The sequence below is a fragment of the Acipenser ruthenus genome, chromosome 4 (assembly GCF_902713425.1).
Source record: "Acipenser ruthenus chromosome 4, fAciRut3.2 maternal haplotype, whole genome shotgun sequence".
NCBI lineage: Eukaryota > Metazoa > Chordata > Actinopteri > Acipenseriformes > Acipenseridae > Acipenser > Acipenser ruthenus.
Genome location: NC_081192.1, coordinates 33,450,964 through 33,474,889, shown reverse-complemented (window position 1 = coordinate 33,474,889; position 23,926 = coordinate 33,450,964). Strand labels below are relative to the sequence as shown.

Genomic DNA, 23,926 nt, shown 5'->3' with positions numbered 1-23,926 from the left:
CAACAGCTTTTTTGTACAGTAAATGTATAGATACATTTTGTTTATTTTTGTTCTGTATGGTGTAAGTACAGTATTCCCCCAGTATACTGTAGCTGAATGCACTGTAATAGATCGCCACACTGCTGCACAACAAAGGGTTCCCCAAAGCAATTCACCCTGCTTTTTGTTTTGGCAACTGATTTTATGCTGCAGGTACAGTCTTTCATGCAGCATGTCATTGTGTATTTTGGATGAATTGACTGATGGCTTTTTGGCAGCTTAATTTGACAGATTAGATCTTGAAAGGGGTGCATTGGGTCTGCTGCACTTCCCACAGTCCCTCTACAACAGTGCTATTCAATGACATCCTCTGGAGGTCCAGGTAAGGCAATGTCCAAACCTTGGGGGTCACAGGGCCTTCATGATGTGCGTACCAGTGGGGAGGTTGTTTAAACGATTATCCAATCAAACTTTACAGAACAGAAGTTGCAACACTACACTTGCACCAATCAACTAATACGTCTTAGAAATAACTGCTTACAATGATACGATGTCTGACTGCCATTTAATAATAAAAATATAAAGCAAATATTTGTTGCTGTCGTTTGAATATTTCCTGAAAATATTCAAATGACATCTTGCAAACAAATAATTATACAAAGCCCACAAATGCTATTAGTCTTAATCTTAATTTTATTTAAACTACCGTATGCAATTTAGAATTATTAGTTAAACTCATGAGAGATTAATTTGACAGGCGTGCTGTATGTGCATTTCTTACTGTTGCCAAACATGATTTATTTATTTTTTTAAAGCCCAAATTAAATGATCTATTGACAGGCTTGTTTTTTGTTTTTGTTTTTTCAGCTAATTTTACTGTGCTTGAAAGTTTTCTTCTTTTCTCTTGCTTTTTTTTTTGTTTTGTCTATATGCCTCTCGCTGCCTGGGTCACTTGATGCTGAATCACACTTTACCTCACAAAGTGTAATCGTGGTTCTAGGTTACCAAACTAACAGTGTTTAGCCCAGTAAGTCAGCACAGGAAGAGACCTTAAGGATAAGTAGAAGTTACAGGATAGGAGTAATTATTTGAGAAGTTAAACAGTAAACTGTAAAACAGTATTCCCTGTTGGGTTATGGAATATACGGATAAATAGAGTGAATATAAACTAGTTTATTGATTTGAGGGTAGCTTGTATACAGAGCGATTTGTAAACAAGGAAGGAGAAGGACTCTTACCAGATAAAGTGCAGTGATCACTTCTTCCTGTATTATGGTCTGTTGCCAAAAAAAAAAAAACTGTTAGGGGACACAAATGCCCTGTAGATAGCGACAACCTTTCAATCTTGCGTATCAGCAATTTCAGCTTTTGTAATGGACAGCTGACGCTCGCCGGGCCCGCAGGCCGGCAATTGAATAACACTGCTCTACAGTGTTTAACACTAGAATGACCAAGGGTCACCGTTTTTGGAATTTTAAATTTAAATTGCGGTGCATGTATTTAAGATACGGAGCTGTGCTTTCCTGACTTTTCCTAAATATATGTACTAATTACCCTAACAAAGAAAGCATTGCGTATCTGCAAAAATTAGCAAGATAAAATAATACCTATTCCGACCAGGAGCGGTCAAATTGACCTCTACATATAAAATATATTATAACAATGAAATATTGTGGTATTATTTGTATTGTCAGTCGGGGCTTTCCGCCATGTATTGGATTTGATTATATCAGTCTGCATTCCTCAAGTGAGCGGCCTTCTGACATTTCTGTTGTTTCAATGAGCCTCCTGATAGCCCATCAATCAGCCTTGACAGCTCACGGGGCCCGGCTGTCTCCTCTGATTTTGTTTGTTTTAGGTGCACTCTGGTTAATATACAAGTCACTCGTTTTTGTAAGAAATTAATTGTTACCGCAATACACGTTGAAAATGGATCGTGGAAGACGCAGGACAGCAAAGCTGTGTTTAGAAATACTGCAAAGTTTACCAAAACAACGATTCTGATGCAGTAGAGACGGACAATGACGAATTTGGCTCAGAAGCAAACTGGGTTTGCTGGAAGAGTCACTGGGTGACTCTTCCAGCAGCAGTGACAGTGAGGAGGATGCCAGCGAAGTGCCAGGACTGAGTGCGCGAAGAGTGCACAGGTGATCTCATGGGAGAAGAAACAATCCCGTGGCAGCCCCTGCAAGGATGCCAGCCACTTCACCTGCATCAGCCCCTGCACCTGATCCAGCCTCTACTTCACCTGAGGCATCCCCTTCTCCAGCGATAGCGCCAGCACCACCTGACACTCAAGAGGCTGGTAATGATGGCACTGTTTGGAACACTATAAATCCTGGTGTTGAAGCTGCAGGTAGAAGGGGTGAACATAATATTTTGAGGGAAGTTCTAGGGCCCATGTCATATGTAAAACGCAACATTGAGAGTGTATAGAGTGCTTTTTGCCTGTTAATTTGACATGCTCTTCACCACATACAACGTTGCACTGAAGCAGAAGCCCACCGACCAACTACAAGATGATTCCTGGTCAGTGGCTTGGAGGAATTAGAAACTTTCATTGCACTAGTATATACCTGTTGAGCATTTAGTGCCAGAAGCCTAGGTTACTGTTGATAGCCATCGTCCGCACCGCAAACAATAATACAATTAAATAAGGCTTTTCGCCGGTCATATTTACATAAATCATAATACAATAATAATAATAAATAACAGTGTGTGTGTGTGTGTGTGTGTGTGTGTGTGTGTGTGTGTGTGTATAGATATATAGATATATATTATAGGGGCGGGACACTCCAAAGTTAGCTTTTTGAAGTAGTGAGTAACAAGGTACTGTTACTTTTTTTTAAAATGCTGAATTAATTGGCACGCTGTAGTTGGGGTGTGTGTGTGTGTGTGTGTGTGTGTGTGTGTGTGTAACATGACCTGGAGATGCCCCTTTGCTGAGGAACTGGCAGCCTTCTCAATCACAGAGAAACTTTGGAGGTTTCTGTTCTATTTGTATTTCTTACATAAAGAGCTGCAGTGCTTCACTCATGCTACTGTAACCCGACATCTTCAGTTGCCCAAGGACTGCAAGACAGACATGTGTTAGCATTTATTCTGTGTCATGCTCAATCCACACATTTACATGCTCTTTATTAGACCCGCAAACTTTAAATATTGTTTTCAGTAAGAGATTTGTGATCCATGACTAAAATGTCCTTTCATTTTGGTTTTGTAAAGCTTTAATATTTCAGTATGTTCCCAGGCACCTGAATGTGTTATATTTTCTTTTCAGTAGTTGCATGATCACATACAGTAGGTATGAATTACAGGTTTGAGGATATTGATTCTGTACAAGAAAACACAGATCCATAGCTGGACAGCTGGGGTCACTTCACATACATACACATTATAAACTTGACTTCCTATTTTTCATATCTAAACATCTACTGTAGTGAAGACTATGAAAAAGATAATTATGTTCACTTAATATCAGGAGCCAATACAACTTTTTGACAACTGGACAGTATACTGTACTGTGAAGAAGAATTAGGGTCAAATAAGTTGATCAACTTGCTCGTAGTTTTATTGTTCTCGTTGATCTTTAGGACATCTTCATTGAGACCTAATATTTTTTATCTTTTGTATGTCATCCTGTACAAATACATAATACAGTCTTCTCATATTGGTAGTTTTAAAGGAAAGGGTGTTGTATGGTGAATAGATGTTTTGAGTGTCTGCAGCCTGAGGGGCTGTCATGACCAGATTTGTCTTTTCATTATAAGTAGACTTCAAGAAAAGGCTTGCCAATTCAGGTAATCATGTTGGCATTGTATAATGGCTTATTGATTTAAAATGCTGTAGCAGAAAAGCAATAAACACATACAGTACCACTGTATTTCATATACTTCATTACAGTAGAAGTTGGCAATGGTCTGGGATTGAGGAAAGGAGAACTCAAAACATGCTGTTTTTTAGTCGGCCTTCTACCACAGGTCCAATGTACTACACCACTAAAGTAGCAGTCACCTAAACCAGTTGGTGTTTGCTCTGACTGAGATAAACTTGCAATAACATCAACAAACCTGTCATTCTAGTCTTTGTACCCTGATGGCCATGGTATGGATGGATATGGTGGTTTTAGGACTGTAGGTAAAAAGGAGGCTTAATAGCTTAACATTTTGAGTCTTTACTGGACAGGACCTGCATCACGTGTGGGTTATGTATAGTTTTTTAAGGTGATTTTCAAGTTGTTGTGTTCTCCTTTCCAAGCAGAAGTACAGGATGTTTTCCTTGTTTTAGTAAAACCTTTTTAAAGATTAATTTTCTTTTAATCCTAATGGTTTTACATTGTTGGCCAAAGCAAGGATTTGATTTAGCCAGTACAGTTATCCTAAATTATTAAAATGTCTGTTAAAGTGGGGCCCCTTTTATAGTATTTTATAGTGGGTAGTGGTTTTTATCTTTGTGGTGTGTTGTCCCTTGAATGACAAAGTCATCAGACAATACATTCTGAAACTTTTAAATAAAAATATTTCCAATACATTGCTGTTCACTGCTAATGCTTAACTTCAGGGTCCTTCCAGTTGAGGTGGACCAACAGTGGTTACTCAGTGTAAATAATTTTGTTGGAAGGCAATTGAATCATCCACGACCTGAAGAAAAATGTCAAAGGTTATCAAAATGGGCCTTTTAACCACCATCTCACCATGTTGGGGCATGAATTACTGTGATATAATAATTAATATAATAACTCTGGATGGGTTGCTTGGTTTATGTACTGCAGCATCCCACCCCTCGGGTGTGCATTAAATTCTCATATCACACACTACCCTATGCATTCTCTATCTACACAACACCTGCCTGGGTCCCTTTTTCTCATTCACATGTGATTTATATGTACAGGTATCGGCCAGAAATGAAGGAAACACCTCCCTAGAATTTGGTCCTCTTGATCGGATACATCTGACATGCCATTAACCTTATGTTTCTAGTTTGAAATCTGTAATTGTGAAAGCCATGAATTTAAATCTTTGAATTGAAGGAATGTATTTTTCTATCCAATCATTGGATCCCCCCCCCCCCCCCCCCCCCCCCCTTACTAATGTGATATGGAAGCCTTGTTGGTGAGTAGTCAAAGTATAGGCTTCTACTGTAAGCATCCACCCATGTTTAAGGGGAGTTCAGAAGAAAAACATCTTGTGTTTTGCTTCAGTAGGGCAGTGAATTGGAGTCTTCCTGCTAGGCCACAGCACATTTCAGGAATTCAGTAGCTAATGACCGAGAAACCCATGACCACAGTCATGTAATCTACTGTAGGACGTTGCTGCTATAGCGCAGGAAAGGAGAGGGAGTGAGAGGAACACGACATAACTGGGTTAGTGGTGTATCATTTGGTTACTTGTAATGTTCAGGTAACAAGGAAACGCCTCGTTACTGTAAGAGTAATTTTAGTTTTATCACCAGTATAGTCTGCTTAATACACTGAATTTAATCACCAAGATATTTTTCATTGTAGAGAATATGCTGATATGCATTTTGAAATGTAGGCTACATGATTAAGTAGTTTAAGGATATGGTGAATAATTTTGGAGGTAGGTGTGGGAGTTCATCCAGTAGTAGTGCTTTTGTAGTCCTTTATTGATACTATTGACATTTTTTGACTTGTACATACAAGTTCAGGTTAAAGTTCTCAACTTGCTGGAAACCGAAGCTTTCTACAGTAGCTTTCATGCCATTTAGATGTTGTTGTTACTACTTTCTTAGCAAACTACCGTATCCAGCGCGATTTGTTAGAAAATATTACATTAGAGAATACTACATTACAGATAATAGCAGTTATAAAGTACAGTAAAATCAGTAGAAAATAAGATCAATTTGAAATAAGAGCAAAATAAGGAATACAGTAAGACTAAGAGTAGTTAACTTATAGTAAAAATATTCTTATATAAGTCCATTAAGAGCACGTCGTAAATACAATAGATGAATAAGAATGATTTCAAGAGCAATTACAAAAACCGTGAATATGGATACCTAATAAGAGTAAAATCAAATACAAGATACAGGAAGTAGTTAGAATTAAGAGCAGTAGTAGAATACGACAAGCTATTTAAGCAACTGTTTTCATGGAGAATATTGTTGACATGCAAGGTCAGAAATGATTTGTATCGGTTTGCGTACTTCTATGAATTTAATATAATTTTACTACTGTGCATACAAACTTCAAAAGTAAGTTGGTGTGTTACACATACAGTTTGCTTAATGTTGTACTGTTAACTGTTTTATCAAGTGCTTTCCTTGCTTTTGTTTGTGCAGGATGACAGCGATGGTATTCCTTGGTCAGAGGAGAGAGTGGTGCGCAAGGTCCTTTACTTGTCTCTGAAGGAGTTTAAGAATGCCCAGAAGAGGCAGCAGGGTGATGGGGGAAGAACCAAAAACACAAATGGTGAGTAGTGATTTGATACAATTTCTGAAATTTCTCTTGCTCACCCTCTTGCTGGCACAGACAGGAGGGATAGGGCACATTTTGATTATTTCAGATTCAGACTGTGGTTGTTCCAAATAAGAGTCTGGCTTCTGCCCAAGTTGCAGGAGTGAGCCAGTGGAGTTCTACGAAGGCAAAACTATATATATGCATTAAAAAAAACAAAGAAAAAAAAAACAAGAACGACCTCATGCGGTTACATTTTTTTCTGTGTTTTTGTAAAAGTAAACACTCAAATTTGGACTGGTGATTCACAGTGAAATAGTCAATTTTGAACTTGAAAACTGATTACCAATATACTCTATGTAAATAGCGCCAACTGTGATGCTTATCCAGTAGTAATTAGACCCTGAATTTTCCAATGGTAGGAATTTTGAAGTGTTACAGAACACCCCGCAAAGTTTACTTTACTGTACATTACATTTTTAATCACACATGGGTCATAAATCAAGTAGGTTGTAGATTTCTCAATGTTTGCCAGGAGTAAAACTGTGTCTTTCATGGATTGCTGTGTATCCAGGTCACACTTCAGCCTGCAACAACTGGTTTTCTGTTTCCACAGAATGCCACTTACTGGTACTTTAAACCAGAGCACCAGCATTATTGTAGGAGGGAGTATGTACTATGCAATGTCTTAATTCTTCCAACTCTCTTCAGTTAATCGCTGATCACAACTTGGCAAATCCCACTGCTTTTCTATCTCCAGAAGTTTACATGTCACCAAGCACATTAATAAACAAATGACAGTGCCCTTTTTGAGGCAGTCCTCTCCAAAGCTGTTTTCTTGTCTGCACACCCCCCCCCCCGAGGTTTCATTTCACATTGATTGGACACTCATTTTTATCAGCCATGGTTTCTCTTGTTCAGTCTCCCTCCCTGCATGGTTTTCAAATTGCATTACTTGCGCAGCAGGAAAAGGGCTTCTTCCCTTTCAGCTCACAGGCATCAGATTCTAATACCTTCACAATCCAGCAACACAAGGACAGCTGTTTCACCTGGAGCCAAGATTCAGAGGTGGCATGTGAGATCCGAGAAGGAGCCCTTCTCAAGGCTCATAAACAGGGATCAGATTGGCTTAGTGTCAGGCTGGATAGGAACAATGCTGCCAGATTTATTTATTTATTTATTTATTTATTTATTTATTTATTTTCAGCCAGCCAGCCATGTGGTTAGAATTGAAATGAAAGTACCTTGTTTATAAATATCTAATACATACCTTTCATCCCTGTTGAAATCTCTCAATTTTATTTACTCAGAGGGATTTACCTTTTCTCCATTTAGGCCAGAAAGGTTTATGCACTACTCAAAAAAAAAAAAATGTAAGCAGCAACATTCCAAACTGGATTTTCTTTTTTCCAAAACACAATTAACAGGAGTAAAATGTGATTTATTTCAAGTGGAATACTGAATACACACTGAAATGAACAGATACATTAATGTCTGTTATTCACGTAACATTAGTGACATACATCTGAACAGAAGAATCGAGGAAATACAAAATGCCTAAAAGCTTTGTCTCGATCAGTTTTTCATAGCATAGACATTTTTCATATTTTCAGAGTATGGGCTGCTTTGATCTTGATGTTGTTTTTACATTTACCAGGCATAATTGTAATTGGGCAGCAGATGACGTAATTGGGGGAGGGGGGAGGGGTCCTGTCCCATTTTTCAGTCCATACACCAAGCTCTCTGTCACATAGTAGGGTTACAATGCTGACAAACCAATTGCACCTGCTAATAGTCTTACTGCTAAAGGGTCCAAGACTATATATCTACAACGCAGAGCTGTAAATCCCGCTCTGGGAATCACAATAAGATGCAGATGCTTCCCAACACCTTAAGTGAGTCCCCTCCAAAACAGTCATATTGAACTGTGTTGAATTTGGCAAATCGCTCTCCTTGGACTCTCCAGACTCGAACACTTCAGTTATTAGTTGGCAGATGAAATCTTGGTTCGTTAGTGAACAAAGCAGGTGCCAAAGACAGAGCTGCCCATTCTGGTGATCAGCTCAGTAATTGCCGGTTTCTTTTGGGGTCAATTGAGCAGCTGTAGCTGCTTTTTTTGGTTACTATGTGGTGAATCCTGTTGTATAATAACAGGCTTCGTGGTGTTCAAATGAAGAGAAGTCAAATAAGTATGTGAAAAGGACAGATGTATTACAGTATTATGTGTGCCCTTGAAAAATAAAGGTTGAAAAGGACTAAACCAGCTCATAATTACTGCACCAGTCAGTGTCTTGAACTAGCAGGCCCCTTCCGGCTTTGCCAGTTTTTAGATGACTTTATATTTACTGATGCACAATGAAAACGCACCAGTCTAAGTTTTTTTATCAAGAGCTCATTGGGCACATACATCATTTTATTTACATTTTAAATAGTGAGCAGATAGGTTTGTTGATTGTTTGAGTAGTATTGTTCCTTTGGATAACAAAATACTGAGCTCATGTGATTTCATAAAAACACCAGGTGCTCGGTGCCAATTGTGCACCGCCCCCTGGGAACTCCCATCCACGGTCGGCAGTGGAATAGCCTGGACTCGAACCGGCAGCTTCCAAGCTGTAGGGTGAATCCTGCACTCCACACGGAGCGAAATCGCCGTCTTCTATGGGCCAGAGAACATCAAGGTGGCGGCAGAGAAAGTGGTGGAGTATTGAATGCTGTTTTGCCCTTGACAGACCTAACGGAAGATGTGTAGATGCCGTGGTGAGTGTTATGCTGACTGTTGCGTTGTTCAAGCCAACCGGTGGGGCGGTGGAAGTGTGATGATGTGGCAAGGAATCTCCTTTAAGACAAGAACGCCTTTGGTGCAGATTGAGTGAAACCTTATGCTCAGCGATACATTGATGAAGTCCTGGAGGCAACAGTTTTTCCGTTCCTGCAAGCCAATCCGGATGTGTCGATTTTCCAGGAGGACAATGTGCAAGACCACAGTGCTAGGATTACAGTTACGCGACTTCAAGAAAACAATGTTGAGGTCTTGTCGTGGCCAGCTTTTTCTACTGACCAATAGAACATCTGTGGAACCAAATTGCCAGTGCCATCCACAGAAGACAACCGCGACCAGCCAACTTTCGCCAGCTGACTGCAGCTGCACAGGAAGAGTGGTGGAACATCCCACAGCAGTCTATCCAGAGGCTGATCGGGTCTATGCATCCACGCTGTCAGGATTGTGATAATGCTCAGAGAGGTCATACCCGATACTAACTTTGTAATTTTTAAATATTGACAGTGTGTCACATTTCATACTGAAAACATATAATGATTCTTTGATCTGTATTTTTGTTCACATTTTCTGTGAACAAAAATAGACCTGAGTGTTAAGTTTCTTTTGTGCATCAGTATATTTATTGTCAACCTGTTTGCAGTGCAGCTAGACTCAGCAGAAGTGTGTTGTTGTTTCCTGTGTTGCTAGAAACCTTCCCTGGTCTATTGTTGATCCTGAGTTTTTGTTTAATTGGTGGTTGGTTTTTGATATCAGGCAATTAGTTGGTGCCATGCAGTTTGTGCTGCTTAGTAACTACTGTAGTAGCAATGAAGCAGTGTTTGTTGCTCTAAAAATAGTGGAACTCATGGAAGCATCTTAAATGCTGTAAATATCAACATATTCCAAAACCTATTAGAAGTGGTTTTATAAATTAGAATATATTGCATACACATTTTGTAATGATGATGATGATAAAAAAAAAATACATAACAAAAACCTACATACTTTAAGATGTAGTGTTGCAAAGGCTTATTATTATTATTATTATTATTATTATTATTATTATTATTATTTATTTCTTAGCAGACGCCCTTATCCAGGGCGACTTACAATTGTTACAAGATAACACATTATTTTTACATACAATTACCAATTTACACAGTTGGGTTTTTAACTGGAGCAATCTAGGTAAAGTACCTTGCTCAAGGGTACAACAGCAGTGTCCCCGACCGGGGATTGAACCCAAACCCTCCGGTTTAGAGTCCGGAGCCCTAACCACTACTCCACACTGCTGCCCTTAGTTTCCATGGAGGCAATGGCTCTTCTGAGACTTAATTAGGGCATACACAAAATTCAGTAGGGTTATGAATCTCTGTGAAGCAGATGGGACCTTGTTTACACTGAAGTGCACACTATATGAATAGACAAGGAACAAGTTACTTAGAAGGATTTGCGTCTTCCTCATTGGGCTCCTGCAAGAAAACATATTTTGTAAACAGTCTTCATCAATTAGGGCAGGTGAAACCACTCAATTTTACTAGTTTTCTTTTAGGAAATTGTGAAAGACCATGTTTCAGAAGAGGCTGATACGCCACGTACTGCTACAGTTATTTTGTAAGTTAATTTGCTGAACAGGTCTTTTTGAGCCTTTTTAAACAATATTTACACATATTTACCATGCCAGTATATACTGTAGAATGGAAGAAAACGTGTCAATGTAACACTACCTTTCATGTGAATACAGTACTTTTTATAGCAATACTTTTAAAATGTTACTGTAAAACGTATACCAGCCCAAGGGAATCTTAATGTCATAAAACTAATGACTGTACACTTGTGAGCTCATTTTGCTTGTGACCCGTGAGTGATTTGAACTTTACAAATAAGTCAAGTGCATTAACCTACTGCCCCTATTCGCCACAACATTTTCTCCCCCTCTCTCTCCTCTCCCTCTCCCTCTCCCTCATTCACTCACATGCACGGATTCTCTCAGGCAACAGTGGCCTTGACTAAATTCCATTAGTGCTGTTTAAAGTACTGTTTAGTTTCTGTTTAATATTGCAACCTTGACTTACAAAATGGTGTTAATGTGTTTTTTTATTTTCTTACAGTGATTAGTTGGCTGGGAAGCCTATTGTTATGTTTATTATTATTATTATTATTATTATTATTATTATTATTATTATTCCCAAACATCAGCGCAGAGTTATGAAAACTCATACATAAGTAGATGCCTATGGCTGGACAACCAGACTGGCGTCCCCGAATGGAAAAAGTCACATGGTTCGACTGCCATATTGGATGTCATGGAAATTTTGGGAATTTTTCAAAACTCTTGCCTTTAAAAACAACTTAAGGTGGAACTGTGACAATGGCAGCAATGGCCTATAAAAAACATATGTTCAATCGAGGTCGATTGCACAATTACTTTGCCCGCTACGCTGGATTGGCGCCAAATATTCAACAATCTTCTTGTCTTAAACCGCAACGTCAATCAACACCTATATTGGCTCACATGTTCATGACCAGGTCCTTTCTACCGTTTGTAAAATCCACGCTTTTTCGCTAAAAAACATGGCAATACACTACAGTCATGAAACTTTATATGACCACAGAAACCGATTGCTCACACGGCGCGGTGGCCATATTGGAATTTACGTTGAAATTTTAACTCCTAGGGCATGCCGACAGGGTCAAAGTTATAATGGAGCACTTATAGGAAGTCATATGTGCTCTATGAAAAAATGTCATTGCCCGTGACCTCTGACCTCTCCTTAAGGTCAAACAGTGATGTATGACATCATCAACATACACACCTGGCTATAAAACTGCCTATAACTTCTGATCGGCTGACCAAAATGCACAAAATTTGACATGGATGTAGAGGACTATGGGATGTTGTGCCGTGGTCAATATGCGGCCTTTGGTCACATGGTGTGGCAGCCATCTTAGATTTAATGACAATTTCGGGGAATTTTCACAGGTATTCTCATATTTGTGCCACAATTTACACAATTAGCACAGTTAAGAACATAAGAACATAATGTTCTGATTACGATTCATCTAGAATAACCAATGCGCTTAAATTTCACGATAACTGCTTGGAAGCCTTCATAGTTGCTAGCAACTCTAGTTGAACATTATTTTTTTTAATGGAGTCATAGTACATTTTATTAGATGTGACATTACTATCTATCTATCTATCTATCTATCTATCTATCTATCTATCTATCTATCTATCTACTCAGTTAGCAGACTATACAGTGGTGTGGAAATCATTTAATATCCTGGTTCTGTTTCAAAAGGTCATTCCCATACTGTACAGGCAGCACTGTAGTCTCTACTGTGTTTGTATTGGGCAGGAGTATATCATGGAATGGGGGCCTTTTTGGTTATGAACCAATGACTGCTGAAGTTATTCATATTGTTATTAAAACCACTTTTTCTGTAATAACTCAATTTGTTACTTGGGATTGTGCTTGATGGGCTATATTTGGCCAGCTGCATGTTCCCTGGAGCTCTCTTGAGAACAGACAGGGAACATAACTGAGGTGATTGCCTATAAACATACATGCTGGTAATTCTGCTTAGAGGTTGAAATTACATCTGTTATGTGAAGCAGCATCATTTGTACTGAATTGGTTTTGGAAGAGGTTTTTTTAAAGTGGTTACAGCAAGTTGTAGCAAAAAATGAAATATGTTGGTTCCTCACAGGAGGTTACCTGTAGTGTTGTGTAGCGTGACCTTGTGTACTAAAGAAGTTGTAAGTTTGGCCATATAGTGAAGTGTAAAACAAACCAAAAAATAAATTAAAGTAAAACTAGTATTTCTTTGTATGCTTTACTAACAAAATCGTTGTTTTGTATAACAGGTTCCTTGGCTAACGGGAAGTTAAACGGATTAGGATCAAAATCGTCAGGAAACGAGAAAGAAGATGGTTCCCGGGCGTCCTCTCACACGAACGACGGTGGTTCAACAGACTCGGAGGAGGGGCCAGTTAAAAAGAGGTCAGTCTTTTACTGAACTTGCAGTACAAGATGGCTGCTTTCCCAGGGGGATGGAAAGCAAACAACCCTTTTATTCATTTGAATAAGATACGAGAAGTCTGGTCTGTGTGTCTCTTGTGGGGCAGAGCTTTATATCTGTTATCATAAATGTCATGCTTTCAGTAATGAGAACCTTTATAAAGAATAACCGAGGCTTAACAAGTACCTCCAAGATGGAGTGCTCGTGGCTGCTCACCTAAGCCAGTGTTGTTCTGGCAGTGAAAAGAAAGTTTGTGTTTGTTGCCACCATAGGTTTCATGGGTGCTGTGAGGACCTAGCGGAGAACTAGTGTTAATAAATGTATTTGTCCTATTCCTATGCTTATGGTATTCTGTGCAGTCTGTAGCCATAAGGAATAGGACTTAGTGTTCAGATCCCCTTCAATTCCCCCTATTTATGAATTTACAGTATATAGCCTAATTATTACCTTAGCTCTGTTTTCCTTGTTAAAAAAATGTTTGTTAAAATCTTATTTTAAAGGCAAAGCAAAAGGTTTTTAATGAGGAGAGAAGAGAATATCCCACAATAACAGCTCCTTGTTACTGTCATTTTGCTGATATTTTTTGAAAGGATCTCCAGCTGTGTAAATATTATGGGTCTGAGCTGGGGCACACAAAGTCAAAAAAAAAAGCTAACATCCCCACTCGTGGATTATTTTAATTAGCAGTTTTTAAACTATAAATAGCCTGGCTAAACGGCGGTCGGGAGTTCAGTTCGAAGCGAAAGACAAGCAAACCAAGTGCGAGAAAGAGAGCGGGTCAGGAGAGGGGTAGAGGGAATGGGCTCGCCCCAGGTTTGGCTGCCGGAGCGGGGCTGAAGCGAAGCTGAAGTGTCTCGTCCCCCGGAGAAAGCTGCAGCTCCTCTCGCGCATAAAAAGTAAACACATTAGGAAAGATAACCACGTAATAGCCCTAATCTATTTATTTAGTTATAAAACAAAACGAATGCTGAATAAGATGTCTGTGTTATAAAGTGCCAGCACAACTTTTCTTCAGTTCAGACACTGTATCAAAAGGGAGAGACAGAAATGGAAGTTTGACTAAGAAGTTGTTTATAGTTTGAACAACACCGGTACTGTATTTACTGTAGAAATATTGCATGAATCACTACTATAGGGAATTGGGGGACATGCTGTAGGAGCGTTATATCCGAGACACGTTCTAACCGAGAGCCTTATAGCGAGGGAGCACTGTGTGTGTGTGTGTATACAGATATATATATATATATATATACAGTGCCTTGCGAAAGTATTCGGCCCCCTTGAACTTTGCGACCTTTTGCCACATTTCAGGCTTCAAACATAAAGATATGAAACTGTAATTTTTTGTGAAGAATCAACAACAAGTGGGACACAATCATGAAGTGGAACGAAATTTATTGGATATTTCAAACTTTTTTAACAAATAAAAAACTGAAAAATTGGTCGTGCAAAATTATTCAGCCCCCTTAAGTTAATACTTTGTAGTGCCACCTTTTGCTGCGATTACAGCTGTAAGTCGCTTGGGGTATGTCTCTATCAGTTTTGCACATCGAGAGACTGAAATTTTTGCCCATTCCTCCTTGCAAAACAGCTCGAGCTCAGTGAGGTTGGATGGAGAGCATTTGTGAACAGCAGTTTTCAGTTCTTTCCACAGATTGTCGATTGGATTCAGGTCTGGACTTTGACTTGGCCATTCTAACACCTGGGTATGTTTATTTGTGAACCATTCCATTGTAGATTTTGCTTTATGTTTTGGATCATTGTCTTGTTGGAAGACAAATCTCCGTCCCAGTCTCAGGTCTTTTGCAGACTCCATCAGGTTTTCTTCCAGAATGGTCCTGTATTTGGCTCCATCCATCTTCCCATCAATTTTAACCATCTTCCCTGTCCCTGCTGAAGAAAAGCAGGCCCAAACCATGATGCTGCCACCACCATGTTTGACAGTGGGGATGGTGTGTTCAGGGTGATGAGCTGTGTTGCTTTTACGCCAAACATAACGTTTTGCATTGTTGCCAAAAAGTTCGATTTTGGTTTCATCTGACCAGAGCACCTTCTTCCACATGTTTGGTGTGTCTCCCAGGTGGCTTGTGGCAAACTGTAAACGACACTTTTTATGGATATCTTTAAGAAATGGCTTTCTTCTTGCCACTCTTCCATAAAGGCCAGATTTGTGCAGTATACGACTGATTGTTGTCCTATGGACAGTCTCCCACCTCAGCTGTAGATCTCTGCAGTTCATCCAGAGTGATCATGGGCCTCTTGGCTGCATCTCTGATCAGTCTTCTCCTTGTATGAGCTGAAAGTTTAGAGGGACGGCCAGGTCTTGGTAGATTTGCAGTGGTCTGATACTCCTTCCATTTCAATATTATCGCTTGCACAGTGCTCCTTGGGATGTTTAAAGCTTGGGAAATCTTTTTGTATCCAAATCCGGCTTTAAACTTCTCCACAACAGTATCTCGGACCTGCCTGGTGTGTTCCTTGTTCTTCATGATGCTCTCTGCGCTTTAAACGGACCTCTGAGACTATCACAGTGCAGGTGCATTTATACGGAGACTTGATTACACACAGGTGGATTCTATTTATCATCATTAGTCATTTAGGTCAACATTGGATCATTCAGAGATCCTCACTGAACTTCTGGAGAGAGTTTGCTGCACTGAAAGTAAAGGGGCTGAATAATTTTGCACGCCCAATTTTTCAGTTTTTTATTTGTTAAAAAAGTTTGAAATATCCAATAAATTTCGTTCCACTTCATGATTGTGTCCCACTTGTTGTTGATTCTTCACAAAAAATTACAGTTTCATATCTTTATGTTTGAAGCCTGAAATGTGGCAAAAGGTTGCAAAGTTCAAGGGGGCCGAATACTTTCGCAAGGCACTGTATATATATATATATATATATATATATATATATATATATATATATATATATATATATATATATATATATATATATATATATATATATATATGCAAAAAATTATGATAAATGCTTAGAACAGATACTGAAGTTTATTATAAAAGTACATTTTAAAGTGCAATCACTCATACTTTTTTTTTACAATTTTTATGACCGACCAATACAAAAATCTCATTACCGAAACACATTCATTTTTACATAAAAAAAATATTGAAATTGGTCATTTAATGGCAATTTTAGGATTTTAGCAACTATAACAAGTTATTTCTAAAACATATCAATAAAATTAGTCATGTATTTAATATATTTTAAAAAACATTTTAAACAATTTTATCTCATTACCATAACATGACACCACTTTCAGATTACTTGTTTAAGTAAAATAATAAATATATGTATTAATGTAGAAGAAATAATGCGTATCTTTGGCTATCCTGAGATTTTTTTTTTTATTATTCTTTAATTACAGCTATTTTAAAAATACACTTACTGTAATGATAGTTGTGACATAGAATGAGACAGTAAATTACTGTAATGAGTTAACTGTAAAACAAGACATTTTTGTGAGCCAATATGTTTTCCAATTTTGCTTGAAGTAAAAGTCAGCAAAAGTATTGTTGCCATAAAATGAACATAATTTGTATTGTTAATCGATTTTGCAAAAAAAAAAAAAAAAAACAGTGCAAGCATTTCTTGTCTTAATGTCCATACTGGGGCATCCACAAAATAAAAGTTAACACATTTCTTGTTTTAAAGTTTAAGATTAAAATAAACTGCTGGGTTACTTTTTTTTTTTTTTTTTTTTAAATGCCTATAGGCTTTCCTCAGGAAATGTCTGTGTGCTTGTTTTGCTTTTATTTTATTTTATTGTATTTTATTTATTTATTTATTGTATGCTTTCATTTATTGTATGTGGAACACCCTCAAAAGGTTCATGTTTATATTGACAGTGATGCAGCTCATATGTCTGTCTCTTGTGAGGTATTTAAGTTTTAAATTTAACTTTTATTTAACAGCTTGTTGACAGATTTTTTTTCAGTTAGCCTTGACACCATGTTGTTGTCTTGAGGCAGCTGGCCCTTGTGCTGCTTTGTGAGTTTCTTTATGCACTTGTTATGCTCACGTCCTAGTGTAAAGGTTATATTTTTGTCAGTTAGTCCAGAGACGTGTACTTTACAGGTGGATGGAAATTACACATTTTTCCAAAACATTGTAAAATGATGTCGGTGAACTTTCACGCCTTGGACTGTTGCTCTATAGTAAAATTCATGCACAACAATTATATCTCTTGCAAACAACAACATGCATTACCCTGCCATAACTGTGAATACAACTGTTATACATCCACGCATTGTGGCCCAGGAGAGCCACCTCTTTAATTTGTTTAGATATTATCATGAGCTAATATGTGTTTCATTTAGATCCAGGGAAACATCTTGGGTTTTAATATGTGTGTTCAGCAACAAAGGCTGCATGGAGGGGGAGCAGGATTTTTGAATTGCAGTAGGCCGCACAAATGGGTAGAGTAATTCTGTGGCCCATTTGAATTAACCTGTTTCTGATTAACACAAAAAATCCATTATCGTTTGTGTTGGGTCAAAATAAAGGCCAGCGAAAGTGACACAGATTGGGTAGATGGAGTAGATTAGTAAAGTCTTTGAGCTAGGATAAGGGTTAGGGAATACCCGGAAACAAGCTCTGAAGATGATACATAATTTTCATACTATCAAAATATCAGTGGCACGTGCTAGTCCTTGTTGTATTGAGTCATCGCTGTTGAATCTCCTGACTCAGATCTGTTTGTCCATCTGGATATAATTTTCCCTCTCGCTTCATTTACAAACCCCATGAACCCAGCTCTGGCAGGGCTGAAGCAGCTCCAGAATCAGCAGGAAGGAAGAGCTTTGAGCACCACTCTTGCACCCCTCTGTTTCCTTGTCCTCTGCTTTCACCTTGTCTTTTCTGTTTTCTAGCTGAAAAAGCTGTAGAGGGCACATTTTTATAGCCTAACATAGATATCTGTATATCTATATCTAGATATCTCTCTCTCTAGCTATCCTTTTTTAAAATACATTTTGAAAAGGAGGGTATAATAATCTGATGCCAAGTAAAGAGTTGAGCCTGATCAGTGCTAGATTGGTGAAGAAAAATAATGTACTGCGTTAAGTGGTTGCTGTCTGTATTATAGGTACTGTAAATCTTTGGCAGCTAACTAAAGGGAGGGATCTGAAAACACTAACCCATTCTATTGCATGTGTACAGTTGGTAGCAGGGCAGAAGCCCTGCTGGTGTAAATAGTTTGTGGGGGAATGTAAGGTTGGCAGGGATGGAGTTAAATCTGTCCCTGACAGCAATCACAGGTGTGGCCATTCCCCAATTCGGTAACTCTATACTAATATAATGGTAATATTTTCAATAGTAACAACCTTATTAACTGCGTTTTTTGTTATAAAAAGAAAATTAAATAGTACTTTGTTGGTGGAACAGAAAGGGATAAAGTAATAATGCTCTGGAATCTTTTGAATTTAACTCCTGCCTTCTCTCTTGAAATCAAAAGCTTTGATTTCTGTGTGGTGGTTCCTGTAGCAATTCTACTAAAAAAGAAAAAAGAAAAAACATTTTCCCCAGGCCCTTTCCATTAGTCTCCTAATAGCTGTGGTCTAAATAACAGGCTTTAAAGGAAAAGAGTTTCCAAGCTTGTGTTGTGGTCTGTCTCAGGTGGCATGGCTAAAACAAAAAGACCTGGTGGTTTTCCTGCTGGGTCCAAACGCAGGAACTCCTGAGCAGGTGCTTGTGTTGAGTTTAAAAAAAAGGCACTGTGTAATCCATAAACAGTGCTTATGATAGCAGCTTTGTTTATTTGCCAGAGGCTTAGAAAGTCTGAAGTGTTGCTTATGTGGAAGTTTCACTACCTGTTTTTACTCATTGTACAACAGATATTCACATGGTCGGCATGTCCATTTATAGCAAATGGAAGTGGATGTACAGGGTGGGAGACCCTACTGGAAACAGCAACATACTATTGTACATAAACTTTCTATCTTTTAAAAATCCTCCTGCTTCAGTTACATTTTTCACAGTTTAAATAAGTTAAATGTTTTAAAAATCTTTTATAAACTTTTAAACATCTTTAAGGTACGAAACACACTGGGCAGCAGTGTGGAGTAGTGGTTAGGGCTCTGGACTCTTGACCGGAGGGTCGTGGGTTCAATCCCAGGTGGGGGACACTGCTGCTGTACCCTTGAGCAAGGTACTTTACCTAAATTGCTCCAGTAAAAACCCAACTGTATAAATGGGTAATTGTATGTAAAAATAATGTGTAAAAAAATAATGTAATTGTATGTAATAATAATGTGATATCTTGTAACAATTGTAAGTCGCCCTGGATAAGGGCGTCTGCTAAGAAATAAATAAATAAAAAAATAAATACGACTCTAGTGTATATAGCAGAACCCTCCATGTCTGTCTGTATGTATTGGAAGTATTGACATTGCAGAGAATTTATGGAAGTGTGATGGTGTTGTATATTCTGAGAAATGTATTACACATGAAAAGTTCAATTACAGGCTAATCTGAGGTTTAGATGGGCATTTAAAAATCCCCCTTCAGGTCTTGGTAATTTAAGGGTTAAGAATTTACAATGTTTGTGTCCAATTATGCGTCTGCACCGTTAACCTTGTGGCATCGTATCTGTGGTCAGAATAACTTAAACTTTCATAACTGTTTAGGCAACTTCACATAACCGCAAGTAAAATAAATTTTAAAAAAATAATAAATAATAATTAATAAAGAATCTCAACATGCTGGCTGTTCTGCTTCTGATTTTAGGGTGACGTAATACAAACTGAAGTAGTTCATGTGTGAGACTGTAAATGGTTCAGTTTCCTTTTAATTTAAGTTTAGCTTTCTTTTCACACATTTTGATGACACAGCGTAAGCTTCTGAGGCGTCTTTTTTGTTGTTCAGGCTTAGGTTGGGAGGCGGAAACATCTCCAGTATGAACAATTACATTTAATTTTTTTGGAGCATGCAAAGCTTTTTGTTGCTTAGCAGCTGGCCAGGAAATAACATGGCTTATCACCTGATCACTACCCTCAAACCCACACGATCGCGTGAGATTTTGTGACACAGGTAGGCTAACCTTGCCCTGTGGTTAAATGATTAATGTGACAGGAATGTTTGTTTGATTGTTTTTTTTGTAGTGAAGTTTGTTGGTTCAGGCTCTTATCAGCTTAGCTGGGCTATTATTTCCTACTTGTTTGGGAGGATTACTGAGTTAGAGCCCATGTAGGCAGTTCTGTATTGGGCAGAGCCTCTGGCACTTGTTGCGAGGAGAAGCAGGTGGCATGAGCAGACAAAGCACTTCAGTTAGGGTAATTCTATCTCTGCATCAGATATTTGAGGAGCGTCAAGGTAAGCGTGTTTAGATCTGACAGAACACAAAATAGACAGCTGAAGAGGCTAATGCCAGATGATAAATGGTTGCAAACAGCCCCGTAATTGCCTTCTATTGACTTCAGATTAGTGGGGAATGTGTAACAGCCACGCAATATACGCTGATTCAATACCTCCCTCTTATTTTAAGTGTCGGACAGCTTTTTTTTGGCTTCCCATTAGATGCTTTGTACAGAAAGAAGAATCAGTTGTGCAGTAGGTGGACCTCATTAGGACACACAGATGGGCTTCGTTGAATGTTCATGTTTTACAACTTTCGTTGTCCAAGTAAAAGTGCCTTTTTGTTGGTGACCTGTAGTTACCAAAATAGTTTGCTCAAGGACAATGTGTAGCCCCAACCTGTGGTAATACTGATGGATATATTTTTTCCATAAACGGAGGTCTACACACATGCTTGTTTTTAAAATATATATTTTTTTGTATTCATATATTAACTGAACAAAGAGGTTTAAATAACCTGGTTTTATGACACATTATTAGGAATTTAATTAACTGTTTTCCTCCTGCTGGCAAGAGATGGGACTGCAGCCTTAGGCTATTGTGCGATTACACATGGTATTGTACGCTGTGTAACTAATAGAATATATACTGTATTATAAGAAGAAAATATTAAAGATAACCATGCAGCCAGTAGCTCATTAGTGGTTTTAAAACATAAAAATAAATATGTACTATGCAGCAGTAGCCCAGGCAGGGCAGAAGGTCCGAAGCGCTGTCTCTAATCTGGCCAGAATAGCCTGTGCCAATATTACCACTATTGCTGGCAGGATAGTGCGGTCAGGGTCAAGGTGACAGGCCTAATGGAATTTTTCACTGTCCAGAACTTTATTCTTGCTTAGAAAACCTGGATAGCAATTATTTGACCTTTTTTTCAGCCTTTGCAGGATCCAGTCGGGTATTGCACTAACTCGGACTAGGGATGTAACAGATGGTTTTTCCAAAACACAACCGAAACGAACCAAATTGTACAATGAAAAAGCGTTGTCAGTCTCAGCACTGAGACGATAGCATTTCCGGGAGCTTATCTCACACACTGCTGCACGTAGGCAGTTCATATTAACATCCCTTAATACTTTTATTATGGTAACATAAATCAAAAGTTATGAAGTTATGCTCTCAGTAGGAATAACCGTGGCTACATGCCTAGGTGTTCAGGTTTGTCGATTTAGGTTCTGGTGCTAGTACTAGCAGATATACTCAAACACCTGGCCTGTGTACAGTGACCTATACCTTTTTGTTTAAAGTAAATAAATAAAAAATAATTATAAAAAAAACAAAAAAAAAAACATACCAAGTGAAAGCTGAAGATTTTATTGAGTTATAAATAAATAAAGTTGTATGTTGCATCTGTTAAATTAAGTGAACAGATATATATCGGAAAGGGCTCTATTGCTATGTGAAAACTATTTATTTCTTTATTTTCTCTTTAAAAAAAAAACAAACAAAAAAAAACAACAGCATTTTCAGGACAGAATGGCTTTGGCTGATGATAGAAACATGGTGGATTTTGAGGCATTTTAGACATGTATTTAATGAGGGATTGTACTGGACACATTGGGTTACCAGGCATTTCAGACATGCTGCCTCGAAGCATAGCTTTATTTCTCTCCGTTGCATCAGAGTGTTTTTTGTGTGTTCGTTGTAGGTTAGAGTCGCATATCTCAAGCCATTTGCGGCTGTATTTACTTTGAAAGCAGTTGCGGGCAACGCTCGCAGACCTTCTCTGCCTCGACGGGCAAAGTGTAGCTGTATATTAAGCCACACTTTATACAGAAGCCCTCTTGGTTCATCGGTAGTTAAGATGCCAGATGTTTTAAGTTTCTCTAGGTTAGGTTCGATGATTAATTCATGTCTTTCGGATTTGTCATTTCCGTCCCTGCGCATTTTTTTTTAATCTCCCCTACAAAAACATTGTTTGCTGTGGTAAACTCAACATCGTGTGCAATGTTTACATTTCTGCTATAGGGGGGATTATTAATGTCTGCTCTGATTTGAGATGTAACTTGGCACATTGTATTGGTTTCCTTTGTCATTTCTTAAAGAAGCGTAAAAGTGCCTAAGTCGCTCATTTAACAGTGTAGCGCTATCCTTTCCAAATTCTGTATTCTGGTGCTTTTCAGCTTACCAGTTTTTAAAAACAGATACTGACCATTTAGTTTGTCACCTTGTTCTTGGTTCATTTTTTTGCAGTTCCAAGTTTTGAAGCTCATGTTCCTGTATGTTTTTATTCCTTTCTTTTATTAGTTTTAGTGCTGGGGATTTGTTGTTGCAGATGTTTGGCAGCTGGATTGTTTGTAGTCGGTGAGGATGGCAAATTTACCCACCCCAGTATTGATATGTTTCCGAATAAATTAAAATTGACATTCATGGTATCAATGTTTAAGTAGCTTTTTATGTTATCAGATTAATTCACTGTTAAGCACTTCAATGTTCCAGCGGGCATCTATGTAAAATAGAAGCCCGCTAGATCTATAAGCTGATTGGCTGTTCGCACGCAATCGTTTCATATATATATATATATATATATATTTATGGCAGGGCACAGCAAAGATGTATTTAGAAACTTTGTGTGTGTTTTTTGGGGGTCTGGCGGCAGGCTTAAGTTTTAACTTAATTTTTTTTGCTGACATGAATGCTCACATTAAAATGCTGCCAAACATGTCGCTTTGAAGCCAACATTTTGATTAAAAAACCATGAGCTGCAGATCTACTCAGAAATATTTACACATGATTTGCCACTTGCAACCAACTGTGGTGACAATGAGGGTACCAGAAAACTAATAGTTTAACTTATCTTAATACATTTATTTTATTCTTTGTACATTGTCTAATTGTGTAATACAGACTGATGCAATAACATTGAATTGAAAGACGTGTGTGTAGTAATGGTATGTCCCGATCTCTTACCTGCACAAATGCAGTTCGTTTTATAAAAAAGATTGAACATCAAACAGCTGAAAGAGTTGATTAAAAAAAAAAAAAAAAAAATCACAACCGACTTGCATCCCTAACTCAGACATACAGTCCTTGAGTCATACAACAGTAAAATCACTTAACCCACTGGATTAATGACTGGTATAAAGTATAGTATACAGTATTGTACTGCATGTGTTCTTTTTTGTTCACACTGTAACATACCAAAATACCTCTACAGTTAGTAACAGTACAGTACTTTCTTTTTCTTAGATTACAAGGAACTACCCTTCCAGCCTAAAGCTATTGATCAAAATACAAAGTTAACAGATAAAGTATATATTTTATGGCAGGGCAGAGCAAAGATGTATTTAGAAAGGATAGATATAAGTATAGCTGGGAGTACATCTGGATATGATGGTATTTTTACACCTGTAGAGGAAGTCTGACCTAGACCACTG

At 38.1% G+C, this 23,926-nt stretch overlaps 1 protein-coding gene across 1 annotated transcript in view; it reads left to right on the top strand.

The window, feature by feature from the left end:
- Window positions 1–23,926, top strand: part of LOC117400229 (protein Jumonji-like) — a 163,177-nt gene that overhangs the window by 70,250 nt on the left and 69,001 nt on the right. Inside the window, exons 2-3 of the mRNA XM_033999844.3 lie at window positions 6,280–6,409; window positions 13,024–13,159. Of these exons, the coding sequence (XP_033855735.1) occupies window positions 6,280–6,409; window positions 13,024–13,159 (266 nt within the window). The remainder of the gene's footprint in view (window positions 1–6,279; window positions 6,410–13,023; window positions 13,160–23,926) is intronic.